The 19,397-nt window shown below is 47.4% G+C and overlaps 1 protein-coding gene across 3 annotated transcripts in view; it reads left to right on the top strand.

Moving 5' to 3' along the window:
* The window catches only part of ANKDD1A (ankyrin repeat and death domain containing 1A), a 335,216-nt gene that overhangs the window by 226,312 nt on the left and 89,507 nt on the right, over nucleotides 1–19,397 (top strand). For all 3 annotated transcript variants that reach the window (XM_078683094.1, XM_078683093.1, XM_078683095.1), the window contains exon 11: nucleotides 6,378–6,476. In XM_078683094.1, the coding sequence (XP_078539220.1) occupies nucleotides 6,378–6,476 (99 nt within the window). The remainder of the gene's footprint in view (nucleotides 1–6,377; nucleotides 6,477–19,397) is intronic.

Below are 19,397 nucleotides of genomic sequence, written 5' to 3'. Positions count from 1 at the left end.
TAGGGTGCAGCGTTCTAAGAAAGATGCAAACTGTTTAGCAATCATTTAAGACTGGGGAGCTATTTTCTCCGCAAGTGGGTGTTCTCAACAGCCGCTGAGCTGGTAGTTGTTCAAAAGCATTGGCACGTCTCAGTCGTCACATAACAATAGTACACATTGAGGGTGGCTTATGCCGTGCTGCATAATTACCTGGAGATGGTTGGGGATTACACAGAATAGCACATCTAGAAGTTGAAAGGCAGAACTTTACGCCTGGAAACATGAGTATAGACCTAAGGTTAGAGTTGTCCAGATAGTGACACTTTTTCAAAGATTTAGCTTCTGGACACCTTTTGCTTGGCTTTTATGTAATGTGTAGGTACAGCAGGCTCTGTACTGGGCTGGGTGAGTAGGAGGGATACCCAAAAGTAAGATTAGCAGCTCCGCAAGACATGCAATGTCACAGAAAGGTATTTTGTGGGGTGAGTGGTAGTTGCATCATGCCACCTCCTGTGTAGCCAGGACAATTATCTTGATGGGCAATGCTGCCTGGTACTGGAGGAATGGTCAAATTAACTTTTTGATGAGGTATCAACGGTGGTGTGAACTACCTTCTCAGTATTCAGAGGATAAATATAGTATGTACATCCCCATCAAAGACCAACAATTAACAAAAACTTAATCTAAAGGTTATGCTTCCTTAAAAACTACATCATCAAACTGGCTGTGATTGTATTTTACCCGCTAACAGTATCTGTGTATCTGCAGTAATGTACTCTTGCAATGCTGTCACGTTTACAATGTTTAACTAAAAAATACAAATATAAAAAAAAAAAAAACTACATCGTCAACCAAAGGGACACCTCGTCAACCAAAGAGACACCTATCGAAAATGTACAACACTCAGACACATTTCACACTATTTGTGGCTTCTCATTGAGTTGCTCTCGTTTTAGAGTACCAAACAACAGCAAACCACCTCAGTAATATGGCAGATAGATGAAGAAAAAAAATTGAAGGTTGCATGTTACATTTTCCAGCTGTATGTAGGTAATAATAGACAGAACTGGAATTACAGAAATTTCTTCCTTTTATCCATTACTAAGAACGTTTTCCATCCGGTATCCACATAGAGGTCAAGCTTGTGTTGTGGGCTTGTTTTTTCTATTAGACACATTTGAAGGAGCCTAGGAAAAAAACTAGCAGCTCATTAAAAGTATATTGTTCTTGGTTGTGTATATGGATTCCACGCTTGTCTTTTTAATTAAAAAAAAACAGTTTCACATTTGTAGAGCATTGTGATAGAATGTACATTTCATGAAAAGTTGCTGGTTTCTTTTTCGCGCTCTAAAATCAAATTCTGAGTCCTGTGAGCTGCCAGACGGTGCCTTTTCAAGCTTCTAGTCCCAATCAATCCTGTATCTTCCTAATCATCGCATAGTATATTTTTGAACTTTTGCATCACTCTGCAATTCTCATTAAATTGCTCTATGGACATTCCTTGATCTTTCGTCTGACCTGTGGTTATGGGTATGATTATTGAATTTTCCAATAGATTGAAGGCTCCACAGTTTTTCCGTCACAACTGATGCAGAGAGAGACGGATTGCAGATATAGCCACTGCTTGCTGATTTCATTTTCGAATTTCTGCTCATTAACGTACATATCTATGCTTCATCAATGATTTCATTACTTGAGTACAATTTGAAATTGATCTTTTGGGAGTGGTCTCGTACCTTAAATATTTTAGTACATTGTTGCAAAAACAATTAGTGGGCCAAACAAATTATTTGATCCCACACATCCTTGACAAATGTGGATCATCGCATATTCCCCCAGATTCATCATTGTCCCGTTTTGCGAGTCCTTAATAGCAATTATTAAGGAATCGCTATTAAAGACTCGCAAAACGGGATTCATGTAGAAATCGCAATTTTATTTGCGATTCCTACAGCTTCCTTATTTGCGATTAGCAATTTGCTAATCGCAAATAAGGATGCGATTTCCAGGGTACCAGGGGTGTCCAAAGGACACCCTGTAGCACCCCTGAAATGTAAATGTAGACTGATGTTGCGCACACACAGGTCCAAAGGACATGTGTGCGTGTAACATACAACTTAGAAAAATGCACTAAAGTGCATTTTTCTAAGTTTTCGCTATTTACCACGAAGTCAGACTTTGTGGTAAATAGCGGCCAAAAATAGCGATTTCGCAATTTTTAAAAGGTTCATGAATAGCATTTACGGAATCTCAAATTGAGATTCCTTAAATGAGATCGCAATTTGATAAATCGCAATTATTTGCGATTTTTCAAATTGCGAGTTCATGAACCATTGATGAATCTCAAATGCCATTTTTGCGGGCGCAAACGGCCGAATTTTGTGATTCGCACCGTTTGCGCTTGCAAAAATGCTTGATGAATCTACCTGATTATCCTTTAAATTCATGTTTGTACGAAATGTGGTTTTTGTCATGGAAGTATGAGTGCAGCTGAGAAGGGTGTTAATACCAGGGGAAATCATTAATTTGATTCTTTATAAGCATGTGAAAAACAATTTTCATAGCATGTGTCGCTCAAGAAGAGGAGTGGGGTTTGCATCTTATAGCAAAGTCGTTTCCAACTCCAACATCCTTTGTGCGTTGGATGCCGCAGACACAGCCTCCAAGGGCATCAACATCAGCATCACCCTTAAGCAACAGGCCTCGCTCCACATCTTGTGGTTCAAGCCCGAGGTCCAGGAGCATCTTCTCAACCTCTTATTTGACAGGATTCATTCTTCAGACCACAGACTGATGAGCTGCTCAAGAAAATAAAGAAGGATACATAGACAGGCAAGTCCATGGGGGTTCTCCAGGCTACTCCATGCAGGGGCTCCATTTGGAAGTAACAGCCTGGGGGGGGCTAAGACCACCTAACATGAGCAGCAACACTCCTACCAGAGGCTGCAGCAGGCTTGCCATCACCAAACCAGCAAAGGCTACAAAAGAGGCTCACATAGAGGAAACAACCAGCAGAGGGTTACCTTTTCTCCAAGCAGTGACTTACCGTGGTCCGATCCCTGTCATGGTGAGATTACACAATTTCTTCCACCACCGGTAGGAGATCTTGTTGGAAAGATGGGCACTAGCTGTCATCCAACATGGCTATTGTCTCAAACTACACAACCCCCCCCCCCCCCAACATTCCACCTCAGGCACACGCTAAGCAAGGAGGAAGAGGCGCATCCTCTTCTGCAACAGGGCACTATTGAAATTCCCTGCAATACCAAGGGAATGGTGTGTACTCTGTATCCACATCCACATTCCATGGGCCGTGCATTATGGATGAATTGGCCAGGGATATTTACCTGTGCTTTTCTTCCTCTACTGCAGCTTCTCTTCGTGGTGAGGAAGTTCAGGCAAGTGTCTATAACCCTCATCCTAGTTGTGCCAACCTGGTCCAGACAACATTGGCACTCCACTCTCTCAGAGTGGAGAGGCTTCCCCTCAGGCTTGACCTTCTTAGACACAGGCAAGGTCACATCAGGCAACTTGATCTCAGGGACATCAATCTTATGATTTGACTACCAGAGAGTTCTGGTACCTTCAGCTTCCACAGTACTGTATGGCCATCTTGAAGTAGGCCAGGGTCCATATTACACAAAGTGCCCTGGGGGCTCAACGGCGTGTGCCCCCATTTTATGTGTCCATAGGGTACTTTGGTACTGCAGAAGGGGCCGCGGATGCTTGTGTGGGCCCTTCTGTAATAAATGAGGGTATTTCTTTGCCTCTGCGCTTGCGGGTGCAAAGGCAAAGAAGCCATCAATACGTGCACTAGAGAACCAATGGGTTTTTCATAACGTCGAAGCACCAGTGGAATAAAAGTATTTCCATATTCATCCTTAAATAAATGTCAATAAATAAAAAAATATTGCATTTCTATCGGCCTGTTGGGAGTGGATTTGGAATGTCACACCAAAAAAAGGTGGTTCACTGTCTGCACCGCAGACAGCAGACCTCATGAAGGGCCATAGGGTTCCCCTGCCCCCCCCCCACATCAACCTGAAGGTGGGTGAAGTCACTGCAAGGGGATCTGTCTTGAAAGTGCAGACGGGTTGCCGCCTGCACAGTGAATCACTGAGCAGCTAGTAAACAGCCACTTTGTATTTTACTTAAATGCGCTGCCTCGAGGGCAGTGCAAGTTTTTGTCTGCCCTGAGGGCAGTGGATTCACCATAATAAGACACACTTTCCCTGTTTGCTTCCAGCATACCTTTTGAAAGGTGCATTGTGAGCAAACAGGGAAAGTGCGCCCCGTAAGTAATACAGTCCCAGGCAGTCCACAACACATGTATGCAGCAAAATGAAAACGTTTGTACATTATCGCATTCCAAAGTGCATAGATTCTTTAAAACCCACATTCTAGGAGATCGTTACCTAAGTATTGCACTTGCAAATGGTGGGTCTTGCATGCACCTCTGTGCCTAGCTGTGGTTGGGGGCTATATGCAGAACAGAGAACAGTTGTCTCTCTCCAGAGACACATGGTCAAGGCCATCAAACAGCTAATACCCATTATAGTACCTGCAGCTCCTGTGTGGAACCTCAACGTAGTCCTTGCCAGACTCATGGGTCCACTCTTTGAACCTATGCATTCCTGCTATCTGCATTTCCTTTCTTGCAAGGTTGTCTTCTCTTAGCTATCACTTCCCTGCAAGCGCCCATGTACAGGAGTCCTTCATCCAAGTTCAAAAGGATAGGGTAATTCTTAGAACCAACCCTAGGTTCCTTGCCAAAGTGGTATCACTTTTCCACCTCAACCAAACCAGAGAGCTGCCGCTATTCTTCCCGCAGCCAGATTCAATTGCGGAAAGAATGCTGCACTGAATCATTCCAGACCAGCTCCCTGTCTCCTTTGTGAAGCCTCATATAGGTCAGCCCATCTCCAAAGCTGGCATAGCCAGGTGGATTATCAAGAGCATTCAGACTCGTTACCATGAGGCAAAAAGAGTTCTGAATACTCCCCTCTCAAGAAAGGTGCTACTGGCAACATCGTACTTGTGCATATCTGGAAGCAGGATCCTGCTCAATCCCATGCACCCATACCAAGCTTAGCACACCAAGAGTCCCTAGCTGAGAACAGATACTTAGAGGTTAAGTAACATTTTCCTTCTATTGTTCACTGAATAAGTCTTCTGTATTTTCCAATTTTCTTTTTTGTTTGGTCAACCTCCAAAAAGTGACTAATTATAGATAGTTTTCCTGCTAAAACGGCTCTCAATGTGGATCAGTTCAACTGGTTAATTTACTAGATTGTTGCTGTGGACTCGTTGTATATAATGAATAATGCTAACCAGCAATTACAGTTGCTTCACATTACATGAAAGTTGGAATTGCTAAGATTGGAGAATTTCTCTGCGAGTTAATTTGCTATATATATTGACTTAATCATCTGGTTAGGAAAGCATTTCTGGAAGAAAAGACTTCACCTAAATACTCTGATATCTTTCTATCCAGGGCAATTCACTTAAGCAGAAATACTTATGTGGCATTGATTTGAAAGGGGAGGAATCTTTTTAGACCAGATTTCTGTTGGTTTAGTGCTTTTTGTATTCCATAGAGCGAATTGCACTGATTATCACAGTTAGACCGCAGATGTCTGTGATTTGTCTGACAATGAATGCACTGAGTACCCATGCTTGTAGGTCTCTGATGCCAAAGTATTTGCAAGCTCTGGATTCAGTCTCTGATGTTTCTAGCTATTGTCAATTGTAAACCTTCAGTGCCACAAGACATACATATTGTAACTAAATGTCTTTAAGGTGCATTTGTAATACAGAAGCAACTGAATGAAGTTACTTGGAGACGGGCCAACATGTATATCTTTAGGTATTAGCCTTCTGATAGCCAGAAATTCTTCTCAAGTCACGTACAGCAATGTTCTGTGTGAAGGATAGCCCACAGGTGTGCATAGACAGACACTCCTTTTTGTGCACTGACTTTTTTTCCGGTTTGACCCACTGTTTTGTGGCCCATAGGTCAGGCATTGGGGTTAAATATGCGAGGATCCCATAACGTACAAGCACTTTGGGTTGTGTTTGATGGCATACAATAAAACTTCATTTTATTCTTTATTTTATCTTGTGTAGTTTACATTATATGTATATCAACTGATTATGTAATACACCGAGCAGTTAAATTTACTTTGGCTCAATGGTGACAGAACACAATGAAAAACGCAGCCTGTGGGGGTTTATTTATTTTTAATTGGGTTTCGTGCAAATGAGAATTATTGAAGTGTACATTGGGTATGCTCTCTAACATGGCAATAAACTATCAGTTGACGCTGTTGTGTTTTTGTTGACCTTCCTACTTTTCATATTTGGTACGGTTTTTATGTTGCTGTTTCTTTCCCACGCAGAGGTTGCAGACGCCTTTACACATCGCTGCTGAACATGGAAGGCAGAATATAGTCGAGATGATTCTCATTGCTGGTGTTAATCTCAATTTGATGGACAAGGTATGCTTGATCTTCGATTTTTAATCTGTTTACATAATTTTACAAGGTACAGAAGGCAGTATTTTAAAGCAGACCAACGTGGATAGACTGGTGTCCATAAGGCAAAGACGTTGAAGATGGGATGCGTGAGCCTCTAATGTCTAAGTGTAGTCAATTTAGCAAACTTGGGTCTTCAGGGGAAATATGTGGAGCAATCCATCCACTTTATTGTTAACCACTATAATATAAATATTTGTTGGCAAACCTAGTTCTGTCTTCCTAACTCGACGGAGAAGGGATATCCGTTTAGTTGAAAATACGTGGACAAAAAAAGGAGGTAGGCACTGGGGGAAACCCCACAGTCTCTTGACCATGGCAAAATAGATATGAAAGTGAGGGCTTTATCTCCGGACAGGTGTGTTCGCAACGCAAAGTCCCCCCTGGGTGTGTAGGTCTTGGAGTGCCTAACCATGTCAAACACTGCAGACAAATATAGCAAGATCAAGGTCCTGACGTACTCTTCCTCTACCATTGCTGCATGTCAATCACAATGGCAGTGATCCCTGATAGTCTTTTTTTATTTTTATTCAAATGTTAAAACTGGTGGAGCAATTAGAACAATGTGCTCTGACATTGTTGTGTTACAGGACGAGATGTCACAACCCTGTCTACCCTTCATTTGTATAGGAATGGGCCTGTTTAATAGTTAAAGTCGAGGTGTAGACTTTGCTCAACACACATTGTATATGTCAATCAATCAACCATGGGTTAGTGCGTCTACTCACCCGTAAGGGTCTCAAGGCGCTAAGGGGGGGAGGGAGAGAGGGGTGAGGCGCAGGGTCCTGTTCATCAAGGAGGACATCTATTGAAGAGCCGTGTTTTGGGGAACCTCATGAAGTTGGAGAGTGATGTCGTCTGTCTGAGGTGGAACGGGAGGGTGTTTCAGGCTGTGGCTGCGAGGAACTCAAAGGAGCGGACTCCCGATCTGGACTTCCTGGTGCAAGGGACCAAGGCGTGGGAGAGCTGGGCTGATCGTAGGGTCCTTTGGGGTGCGTGGAATGTGAGTCGTCTATTCAGGTATGCTGGTCTGGTGTTGTGGAGGGCTTTGTGTGCCTGGGTGAGAATCTTGAAGGTGATTCTTGCCTTGATGGGGAGCCAGTGGAGTGTGCTCAGGTGCTGGGTGATGTGGCAGTGTCGTGGCAGGTCGAGGATTAGTCTGGCGGCGTTCTGGATGTTTTGAACTTTGTGGGTGAGGTTTTTGTTGATTCCGGCATAGAGTGTGTTTCTGTAGTCAAGTTTTCTGGTGACGAGGATGTGTGTGGCAGTCTTTCTGTGTTTGAGGGTTATCCATTGGAAGGTCTTGCGTAGAAGGTGGAGGGTGAGGAAGGAGGAGGATGCAACGGAGTTGATCTGGCGGTTCATTTTGAGTTCGGAGTCCAGGATGATTCCGAGGTTGTGTGCTTGGTCAGTGGGGGTGGGCGGGCTTCTGAGGGTGGGGGGCCACCAGGTGTCGTTCCAGACATTGGGGTGTGGGACCATGATGAGTACTTCTGTTTTGTACGTGTTGAGTTGTAGACAGCTGCTCTTCATCCATTTGGCGACTGCTTCCATGCCTTCTTTAAAGTTGTGTTTGGCAACGTTGGGTTCGTTCGATAGGGAGAGGATGAGTTGGGTGTCGTCTGTGTTTGAAATAATGTTGAGTCTGTGGGTTCTGACGATAGGGGGCGAGCAGAGCTATGTAGATGTTGAACAACATGGGGCTGAGGGAGGATCCTTCGGGCACTCAGCAGGTGGTCGGTGTGGGGTCCGAGAGGAAGGGAGGGAGACTGACCCGCTGCATTCTGCCTGAGAGGAATAAGCGGATCCAGTCTAGGGCCTTGTCCCGGATCCCTGCATTCTGAAGTCTGCGTGTTAGGGTGCTGTGAGAGACTGTGTCGAAGGCAGCTGAAAGGTCGAGGAGGATGAGGGCTATAGTCTCTCCTCTGTCCAGGAGGAAGCGGATTTCATCTGATGCGGCGAGGAGGGCGGTTTCCGTGCTGTGGTTCCTTCTGCAGCCGGATTGGGAGGAGTCAAGGATGTTGCGCTCTTCAATGAAAGTGGCAAGTTAGTTGTTGATGGCTTTCTCAATTACTTTTGAACAGGAGCAGGGAGATGGGTCTGTAGTTCTTTAGGTCAGTGGGGTCCGCCAAGGGTTTCTTCAAGAGGGGGTTGAACTCTGCGTGCTTCTAGTCGTAGAGGAAGGAGGCATTCGCGAGGGAGTGGTTGATGGTGTGGCGAAGCATGGGGGCAATGGTGTCGGTGGCTCTGTTGAAGATGTTGTTGGGGCAAGGGTCCATGGGGGCCCTGGAGTGCATTGCCTTCATTGTCTTCAGAGTGTCTTCAGTGGTGAGGGCTCTGCAACTGTCAATCGTCGGCTTGAAAGGTGTCGGGGATGGTAGGTGAGGGTTCTGTGTGGTGGCTGTCTTCGTCAAAATTGTCGTAAACGTTCTTGATTTTGTGGTGGAAGAAGGTGCTGAGTTTGTCGCAGAGGTCTTGTGAGGGAGGGATGTCTGTAGACTCACTGATGGGTTGGGCGAACTCCTTGATGATTCTGAAGAGTTCTTTGCTGTTGTTCGCGTGTGTGGCTATTCTGTCTTTGATCACTTTCTTTCTTGTATTTCTGATGAGTAGGTGGTGAGCGTTGGTTGCGGCACTGAAGTTGTTGTGGGCTTTTGTAGATTTGGAGTTCCCCCAGGCCTTTTTGAGGCGGCAGTATATACGTCTGGACTCTCAGAGTTCGTTGGTGAACCAGCTAGCTTTCCTGGCATGTGTGTTGTTCTTCTTGAGAGGGGCTATTGCACATCAGTGCAAGGTTTGGGCTATGGTGTTGGGGTTTGTCGTTGTTCACGATGGTTGGGGTGGAGTTGCCGAGTGAGGTGGTGAGCTGGTCGTCGTTGATTTTAGTCCAATTTCTGCGTGGGAGCAGGTGCTGGGTTCTGGGGATGGTTCTGAAAGTGAATTGGATGCAGCGATGGTCTGTCCATGGGAGTTCGGTGGTGTGGCTGAAAGTGATGGAGTTTCCTGTGGTGAAGATGGGGTCGAGGGTGTGTCCTGCTGAGTGCGTGGGCTCAGTCACGATCTGGCAGAGTCCTCTGTTGTGGAGGTTGTCCAGGAGGGATGTGGTGTTGGTGTCTTGTTGGTTGTCGAGGTGGAAGTTGAGATCTCCCAGCAAGGTGCTGGGTTCTGTGGATGGTGGGTGTTCTGATAGTGAATTGGATGCAGCGATGGTCTGTCCATGGGTGTTCGGTGGTGTGGTTGAAAGTGATGGAGTTTCCTGTGTTGAAGATGGGGTCGAGGGTGTGTCCTGCTGAGTGCGTGGGCTCAGTCACGATCTGGCAGAGTCCTCTGTTGTGGAGGTTGTCCAGGAGGCATGTGGTGTTGGTGTCTTGTTGGTTGTCGAGGTGGAAGTTGAGATCTTCCAGCAAGGTGCTGGGTTCTGTGGATGATCGGTGTTCTGAAAGTGAATTGGATGCAGCGATGGTCTGTCCATGGGAGTTCGGTGGTGTGGCTGAAAGTGATGGAGTTTCCTGTGGTGAAGATGGGGTCGAGGGTGTGTCCTGCTGAGTGCGTGGGCTCAGTCACGATCTGGAAGAGTCCTCTGCTGTGGAGGTTGTCCAGGAGGGATGTGGTGTTGGTGTCTTGTTGGTTGTCAAGGTGGAAGTTGAGATCTCCCAGTAAGGTTTAGTTGGTGGACGCAATGGCCTGCGGGATGATGCGGTCCGTGATGGAGTTAGTGAATGGTCCGCAGGTTCTGGGGGTTCGGTAGGTGAGGTTTCCCTGGAGGGTGGTGGTAGGGCTGGCCTGTATCTTGAAGTGTAGGTGTTCCTTCAGGTCTGTGGGCTCATCGGAAAGTGTGCTCGGTCGGAAGGTGGATTTGTGTACGATGGCGATTCTCCCCCAGGGCGGGTGGGGCGGTCCTTCCGGGAGATCTCTTATCCTTTGGGAATGGCGATGGCGATGTCAGGTCCTGAGTTGGTGTTGGTCCAGGTTTCAGTGAAGAATGCAACGTCTGGGGTGGTGCTGTCGAGGAGGTCCCAGATTTCGGTGGCATATTTGTGCAGGGATCGGATATAGAGGAGGATGGATTGCAGGGTCTTTGGTGCAGTCGCGTGGTCTTGGCTGCGCTACAGGAGTGGCGGGAGTGGTGACAGCTGAAGGGTCCGTGGGTGTCGCCTGGTGATGCTAGCTGGCATTTGTTGTTGCGATCTGGGTTGAGGGCGTAGAGTGCCGCTGGGTTGTTGCGTTGGCGGTTTGGAGGTCCAGGGTTCCTGGCGCTGGTCGCGTTTGGGTCTCGGACAGGCGCAGATGGGCTTGCCTTTGGTACGCAATTGGCGCGCCCACGCATCTGCCGCCATTAAGTAGGTGTTGGGGAGTGCTGGACAGTTGGGAGGCGGGAGCGGGGAGGGGGGGGCTGGTCGCACTGGGGGTGGTGGCAGCGGGGGCATCAGCGGCGGGTAAAAAAATAAATGGGAGAGAGGTGCACAGAATAAAGAGTAGAGTGAAAAAAAGTGAAAAGTGATAGAAAGAGAGTGACAGTAAAAGGGTGAAAAACAAAGGTGAAAGAAAGGAGGTGAAAGGAAAAAGCAAGCAGATAAAACGGAGCGAGAGAAAGAGTGAGAGGTCCTCTGGACCACCAGGGATGAGGCGCAGGTATAGCCTGCTGCTGTAGGAGTGCCTCAAACACCAACACTTGAGAGTGCAGGGGCTCAGGAGGGCCTCACTTGATGGTGGAGCTGCGAGGGTGGGAGAGCAATTTCACTGACAATAAGTCAGTATATAAATGCAGTGTTAAAGATACCTGTTCATGGGGAGGAGCTTCGCGCGCAACCAAGATGGCCGCATGAGCTTAGGGCTCCCGAGACACTCGTAACCTCCTGCATCTATCCTGTCGTCTATCCTGTCCCTCATTGATGTCCTCGTGAAGACGAACCACGTGTGAGGCGAAACCTGTATTCAGATCCCGAATCGGACCCCGGGAACTGGTGTTGTGGTGCTCCGAAGATTGCGGCCTACGTCTCCGTGATGCCCGGCTGTGGAGTTGGCATGGTGCCCGAGTTGTAGTTGAACAACATCGGCCTGAGGGGACAGGGACGACCGGTCCGGTTGACTTTCACTTTCGATTTGCCTTCCATAGAGATCTTCGACTGGGATCTTCCCCCCTGTGCTGAGGGCTGTTATCCTGCGCCGCACTCGAGTGTGCTCTTTCATTGCCTTGCTGGTTTTGGGAAGACACTTGGCCGGTGCCCTCTGGCTGAAGCTGGGCCTCCGCTCGGGGGTCCCAGGGGCCGCCATCTTTCTATCTAGTCTAACCGCTCCATGTCAGTCTCCATCCCGCAATGGCAGGGAAACCGGAGGGGGAAAAGCAGAAACTTAAGACCACTCGGCTATACCCAGACTAACATCATGGATCGCTACGCCCAGGCTAAGGGATCCCCCGGTGGACCGGGCAGGTCGCTGGAGGACACGAGAGATCCACCGACTTCGGCAACAGAGCTGACCCTTCAGGACGTTATGGCTGCTATCGATGGGATCAAATCCTTCCTTGGGCAACAAATGGAGACTTTCGCCCACAAACTCAATACTGTGGCTATAGATGTCAACCTGATCCGTACAGACTTGTCGAAAACGAACGAGAAAGTCAAGTCGTTGGACATTAAAACTTCCAGTCTGACGGGTGATGTCGCTGACTTACAGACAGAGGTCCGCAATTTGAAGGCCTCCAATGACCTCTTTGTGTGTCGCCTGGAGGATTTTGAAGGAAGGGCTAGGCGGAATAATGTCCGTATCATCGGAGTTCCGGAGAAGGCGGGGGATCCGGCGGCTGACCTCTTCGTCGAAGATCTCACCGTTAGCCACCTTGCACCCAAGGGACTGAGTACGTTTTTTACGGTCGAGCGTGCCCATAGAGTTCCGGGCGGTAAACCAAAGATGGGTGCCCCACCGCGGCCTATCATCGCAAGAATCTTTAATTTCCGTGATAGAGACGCTATCCTGCAGGCCTCACAGATGGGTGGACCTATAAAGTTTGAGAACACTACCATCAGCTTTTACCCGGACTTTACCCAATCGGTACAGAAGCAGAGACTTGGTTTCATAGGGGTAAAGAGAAGACTGCGTGACATGGGCCTTAAGTACGCTATGCTTTTCCCGGCCAAGTTGAGGATCGAACATGCGGAGCGGACTTATTTTTTCGATCAACCGGAGAGGGCGGCTGACTGGCTGGACACTCTACCGAGCCAACGTGCACAGGAGGAACAGTCTGGTGGGGCGGAAGGCGGACTGATGGAACAGGAATAGACACCTGTTGTCTGGTTTCTGGGGTCACCAGTTGGCCTCGAACAGTGGTTCGTTGATTCGGTTATGTGATTTGATGTGACATTCGAGAGGGTTGCGGGGCTATTGGTGGGTCTCTTTCCTCCTCTGATTGACTTTTTGTAGCTTAGTTAGATGTGAGGGCGACAGGCACCCTGCAAGTTGGGGTGGCTTTCTAGTCTCACGCAGGGGTGCAGGGTGGGGGGGTTTGTAACTGGATGTCGGCAGGGGGATGGGGGGTCTGTTGGGGAGTTTGTTTGTTTTTATGCAAGTCAATGTATTGTTAGACCTTCTGATCGAAGTGCTGGATTCTTACTGGGGTTGGATCTTCTTTCTCTTTCGGGATGGGCGTAGGGGGTTGAAACTGATGAGCTGGAATGTGAATGGGTTGGGGGATAGGATAAAACATGGGGTGGTACTGCAGTTGTTGAAACGTCTCTCCCCTGATGTGGTCCTTCTTCAGGAGACGCACTTGATAGGTAATACTTGTCATGCCATGAATAGGAAGGGGTATCGTTTGGTCGCCCATGCTGGGTTTTCCTCTGGTTCAAGGGGGTTTGGTATCCTTGTTAAGAATTCTCTCCCGCTGGAGATTGACGCCACTGTCCTCGATGACAGAGGGCGCTATGTCGGGTAGGTGGGAGGGCTGGACCCTTTCCCTGGTTTCTGTGTATGTCCCCCCTGGCCTGCAATCAACTACTTTTGCGGACTTGGGACGGGTTATCCTCGCTCTCCCCGAGGGGTCACTGCTATTAGGTGGCGACTGTAACGCTGTGGTTTCTGGTATGGTTGATCGACATCCACCTAGGGATCTTAAGGGGGCACAGAATTGGCTCAACGGTTTCATTGACACTCTGGGCCTGGTAGATTGCTGGAGATTGTTACACCCCGCTCAGCGGCAGTACACGTTTTATTCGGGCGCTCACGGTAGCCTTTCACGGATTGACTATGTTTTGGTGCCTGCTGCACAGGCACTTTCTATTACTGAGGTTAAGCATTTGGCTCGGGGAATTTCCGATCACTCCCCGCTATGGCTTCGAATGGAGTTGGATTCCGGGACTGAGGGGCGGGTAGCCCCGATTAATCCCTGGTATTTCCAGAACCCTAAAACTCGTGCTGACCTGGTAAAATCTCTTGACCAATATTTTCTGGAAAACGAGTGTTCTGTTTCGTCTGCGGTGTCGCTCTGGGAGGCTTTCAAGGCTGTCCTTAGGGGCCAGGCCCTGTCATTAATCGCGGGCGTTAAGAAACGGAGGGATGAGGAGGTGGTTAAGAACGAGACGGAGATAGCGGACTTAGAGCTTGGCCTGGAGCAGGAGGTTACCCGTGCTAAGACACATATTCTGCGACTAAAACAGTTGGAATACAGGGCGTTGGTTACTGACTCAGCTAAGGCCATGAGTAGAGAACAACAGGGACGTCTATATGATGTGGGAGATAAAACGGGCATACTGATAGCGTGGCTGGATAAGAACGATAGAGCTAGTCGTGTGGTGCCTGTGATCAAGACGGCGAGTGGTGCCCGGGTCACCGACACTGAAGAGATTGTTCAATGTTTTGCAGATTACTTCCAGACAGTGTACTCCTCCGTGTCGGATAGGCCGGAGGAGGACTCACACCTATTGTTGCGTGATATTGCTTCACCGCGTCTTTCTGATGTTGACAGGGAACAAATGGACGCTGTAATAACCGCGGATGAGGTGGCTCTTGCGAGTCGCTCCCTGCGTTCAGGGAAAGCTATGGGTCCCAACGGTCTGCCTATTGAACTTTACAAGTTGCGGCCTGACAGGATGGCTCCCTATTTAAGGGATATGTTTTTGGAGGCACGTGAGTGTAGTTCTCTCCCCCGTGATCAGCGTCTTGCTACCATTATGGTGATTCATAAGGGAAACCAAGAGATAGGTGTGCATCGTACCGGCCGATATCTCTTTTGAATGCCGAACCTAAGATCCTCGCAAAATTACTGGCTAACCGATTGATCACCGTTATTAGCGGGTTGATACATCCGGATCAATCCGGTTTCATCCCGCATAGAAACACTGCCCTGAATCTTAGGCGCCTACACGGCGTTCTCGCGAGGGCTGCGACGTTGCGTGAGCCAGCCATCTTGGCGTCGTTGGATGCCATGATGGCTTTCCATACCGTGGAATGGCCATATTTATGGGACGCGTTGGCTAAGTTTGGGTTTGGACCCGGTTTTATTGGCTGGGTGCGGCTTCTCTATGAAGACCCACTTGCGCAAATTGTTGTGAATGGTCGTGTCTCTATTCTATTTAGTCTTGAGAGAGGTACTCGTCAGGGTTGTTCTTTGTCGCCGCTCCTGTTTGCCTTAGCTCTCGAGCCCCTCGCTGCGTGGATCCGGTGGGAGCCCTCGATGAAGGGTATTCAGTGGTCCTCTGAGTTTGAAGATCGCATCTCGCTTTATGCAGATGACATTTTACTATATCTGACCCCGGAAGTCATTGATGGTTTTGTGTGATGTTTTGACCTCTTTTGGTAGAAACTCGGGCCTGATTATTAATTGGACGAAATCCTACCTATACGTTCTGGTGACGTCCCTCTTTTGCCACGTAACTGTCCCATTCAGGTGACACAATCGGGGTTTAAATACCTTGGTATCTATGTTTCATTGGACCCCGCAACTCGATATGAACAGAATCCTCTCCCGCCCTTGACTAGATTGAAGCAGGACGTCGGGGGTTGGCGTAAGCTTCCGCTTTCGCCGCTTGGTCGTGCGGCCCTCTTTAAAATGATGTCTCTGCCTCGTTTTCTTTATGCTCTCCAGAACACTCTTGACATAGTTCCTGCTAGCTATTTCAGTACAGTTGAGGGTCTTCAGAGGAAGTTGATATGGGACGGTAGACCCCGTATTGCACTTGCCAAACTGACACTCCCGTGGTATGACGGGGGTATTGCTCTCCCTGACATCAAACGTTATTATTGGGCGTCTCAATTGGGTGCCATTAATCATGGTATGTATGGTCCCGAATTGAACCCTGCTTTTGCTATGGATAGATGGCTGTTGCCTGGGGGTAATTACTATAGGGTGCTGTATTCAAAATCGGTTGTTAAGGCTTTGTCGTGGCCTACGAAGACGGCAGTACGTATGTGGCAGAACGCAACTAGTTCTATGGGATGGAAAGACCACGCTTTTCGGCTCGGATAAGCTTGGTAAATTGCGGAAGACCAAGGGTTTCGATAAGTGGGACCTCATTGGTATTAGTAAGGTGGGAGACCTCTGGGTCAAGGGTCAGGTGAAAACGTTTGAGATGTTAAAGACGGAGTTTGAATTGGGTGACACAGAGTACTTCCGCTATGTTCAAGTTCGCCATGCCTTGATGTCAGTTTTCCCAGTGGGGGGTGTAATTCCGGAATCGTCCCCGCTAGAAGATAGATTGTTGGATGGTCATGTGCCTGATAGTACTATCTCCCTTGTCTACAAAAAATTAATTAACGATAGGTCGGACCTCCTACTACATCTTCGGGACTTGTGGACCTGTGACGGTCTCGAGTTAGAGGACGAGGATTGGCAGTCTGCGATCTCCTCTCCCAAGGAGGTCGCGATTCCAGCTTGACTCCGACTGGTACAACTTCAGATCCTCCACAGGATATACGTCAAGGGCCCCCGTTTGGTTCGAATTGGCTTTTCTGAGGAGGGCCTATGTAAGCGGGGGTGTGGACAGGTGGGGACATTTCTCCAGATTATTTGGGAATGTCCTGAAGTTGCTGCTTTCTGGAACAGGATGCATGAGGTAATGAAGGAAGTGACGGGTGTTGCTCTCTTGCCGGAAGCCAGGCGCTGCTTGTTAAATGTCTGGGAACCCACTGATTATAATACAGCCCAGACTCAGTGGGCGACCCTGGGGGCCATGATTGCCAAGCGAGATATTGCTCAGTTGTGGGGGTCCCCGAGGCCTCCTACAGTCGAAGTATGGAAGGAAAACATGGACTGGTGTATGTTCAGGGAAAAAACTGTGTATTTGGCCCGGGGCCGTCCCCGGAAATGGTGTAGAGTGTGGGGACCTTGGAATAGTTATCGTGGGGATATATGTACATCACCTGTAGTAGATAACACTGATGTCCCACTCTCCCCCTGACCCCACATTCTGGCTATTTCATTATATGTGTATTGAGTCGGCCCATGTCCCCCCCCCCCCCTCCCTCTCCTTATATTGATTGCTGACTTTGTCGTGATGTCTTTTCCTTCCTCGTTTGAACTGGTACTTTGTATGACATTTTTTCTGCCTTGCTTGTTTATATTTTTTCAAATAAAAAGGAAAAAAAAATACCTGTTCATATATGAACCGCGCATTCTTATCTGTCACTGCAAAGCAGCAGTTATTGAAGTGGTGCACGAGTCTACATTAAAAAATATGCATGTATGTAGAAATATTCAGTCATATTTACCATGCAATAAAACAGACATTAAGACATGCAAATATTTGCTTAAGTAAGCTGTGGACAATTGGGTAATCATACTTTGAATATTAGGCTTTTAAAAGTGATTGATGTATGACGTCAAATCTATTTATTTGTGATACATTAAAGAGAGTGCACCAAGGGGCAGGAGTGCAGCTTTACACCCATTTCTGCAGTTTGTGTTTACATACTGTTTTATTTAGTACTCTGAAGTGGCCTCTTGATTGTGTGAGCAATGTGCAACAAAGAAATTATTTCTCAAAGAAAAATGTAAACTGGTCTTCTATAAGTTGGTTTACTTATTGTAAAGTCACATCTATCTCTTCTGCATTTAAGAGGTTGATTAACTTTTGTGACAAAGTGACAATACTTTAATCCCTTCGCTGTCATGAAAGGGTGTTCCCAGGCTGCCCTTATGACCGATATATGTCAGTATTTAACACAGATTCCTCCCTTTTTTTTCTCCATATTGTTGTCACCCACAGTGGAAAACAATCTCCAATTAGAGGTGGGATATTGGGAGGACGTTCGCCCGATCCAGACAGAACAGGCCTCAGCTCTAACCAACACTTGCCCACTGGCTTGATACACATTGGAAAAGGAAGGATATTAGGAAGAGCCCTTCTCCTATCCACCAACCCTGCCACTCCACCAATAGAGCTAAATTAACCATGATTTGGGAATTGGATGAGGAGGGACTAGAATCATTTCTAGTCCCTCCCTTTCCAATTCCCACTCCTTGGTTCGTTTTACACAGCTCCTTCTCCATGAGAAGCATTATGAGAGGAATGAGCTGTGTGTCTTTGCTCAGCACAATGCTCAGCACGGTGCCAGAAGCTGTTTGTAGGTTCTTCATAGTGCTCCAGGCTCCATGCTGAGGCACACACCCGGCTCCTGCCTCTCAGAATACGAGGTTTTTGTACTTTATATTTGCTTGCTGTTTGTGGGGGTAACAGGTATGAAATCCATCAGAGAACTCGGAAAGCTGCAGATTGCTGAAAAGTAGACACATTTTGAATTCATCAAGATGTAATTTGTGTAGCATGGTCAAGGTTTTCCTAAATAAATGGATTTTGTAGTTAGAAAATAGTGAATACAAGCGGGGGTAAAAGGAGAAATGTATTACAAGGTGTTCACCTGTAACATCTTGCGCAGAAGGCAATGTCTAAAAAATAATATACCATTATGTCAGTCAGCCTCTTCCTGTCACCGAGTGTTTGTTTAATAGCCCACAATATCTAGCACCAACAATCGAGCTGTGCTTTACAATGTTGTTTTCTTCAATGTGTACTGGTCATGCATGAAATGAATGAAATGAAAAATACATTTATATAGCGCATGGCTACCCGGGAGCATCCCAGCGCTGGACCGAACACGAGAGGGGAGGTGGAACTTAGGGGAACAGAAGTGTCTTTAGTTGTTTTCAAAAGACAAGATGACTGGGTTCCCTGCGAAGATACAGCGGCAGGGAGCTTCAGAGTTTAGCAGCCTTATAGAAGAATAGCCGTCCACAGCTTCTGGCCTTCTTAATCCTGGGGACTTCAGCCAGATGCAGCTCGTCCGAGCGTAGTTTCCTATTGGCATAATAGGGACGAATCATGGCCGAATTTATTAGCGGCCCCTTGCATGGATTTATGGGCAATGCACAAAGCCTTAAATCTGATTCGTTCCTGCACCGGTAACCAGTGAAGGGAATGAAGTGTAGGTTTAGTCAAGTGACAATTAGAAACTCCCATCAACAATATAGCTGCACAGTTTTGTACGGTCTGGAGTTTCATGACTACTGCACTTGGATCGCCCAGATACAAGGAGTTGCCATAGTCTATTCTGGAGAGTATGAGCGATTGGACTAATATTTTTTAGGCTTGGAAGGGGAGGAGAGGGAGCACTTTACGGGCCATTCTGAGCAGTCCATAGCAGATAGCTGCCGTCTTCCTGGCCTGCGCCATGAAGGTCAAGTACTGATCTAACCAAATGCCTGTGCTCTTGATCTTGGTCTTAGGGACCGGTATGGGGCCCATACAAGCTGGCCACGTGGTGCTGAATTTAAAGCTTAGGGAATTGCCCAATATCATGAGCTCTGTTTTTCCCCCATTAAGCTTAAGGTGTGATGCATCCAACCAGTTAGATATTTCCGCGAGACAAGAGTGGAGGCCATTCGCCCTCTGATCT

Source organism: Lissotriton helveticus, chromosome 3_1, assembly GCF_964261635.1.
Source record: "Lissotriton helveticus chromosome 3_1, aLisHel1.1, whole genome shotgun sequence".
Taxonomy (NCBI): domain Eukaryota; kingdom Metazoa; phylum Chordata; class Amphibia; order Caudata; family Salamandridae; genus Lissotriton; species Lissotriton helveticus.
This window is presented reverse-complemented; position numbering and strand designations above follow the sequence as displayed.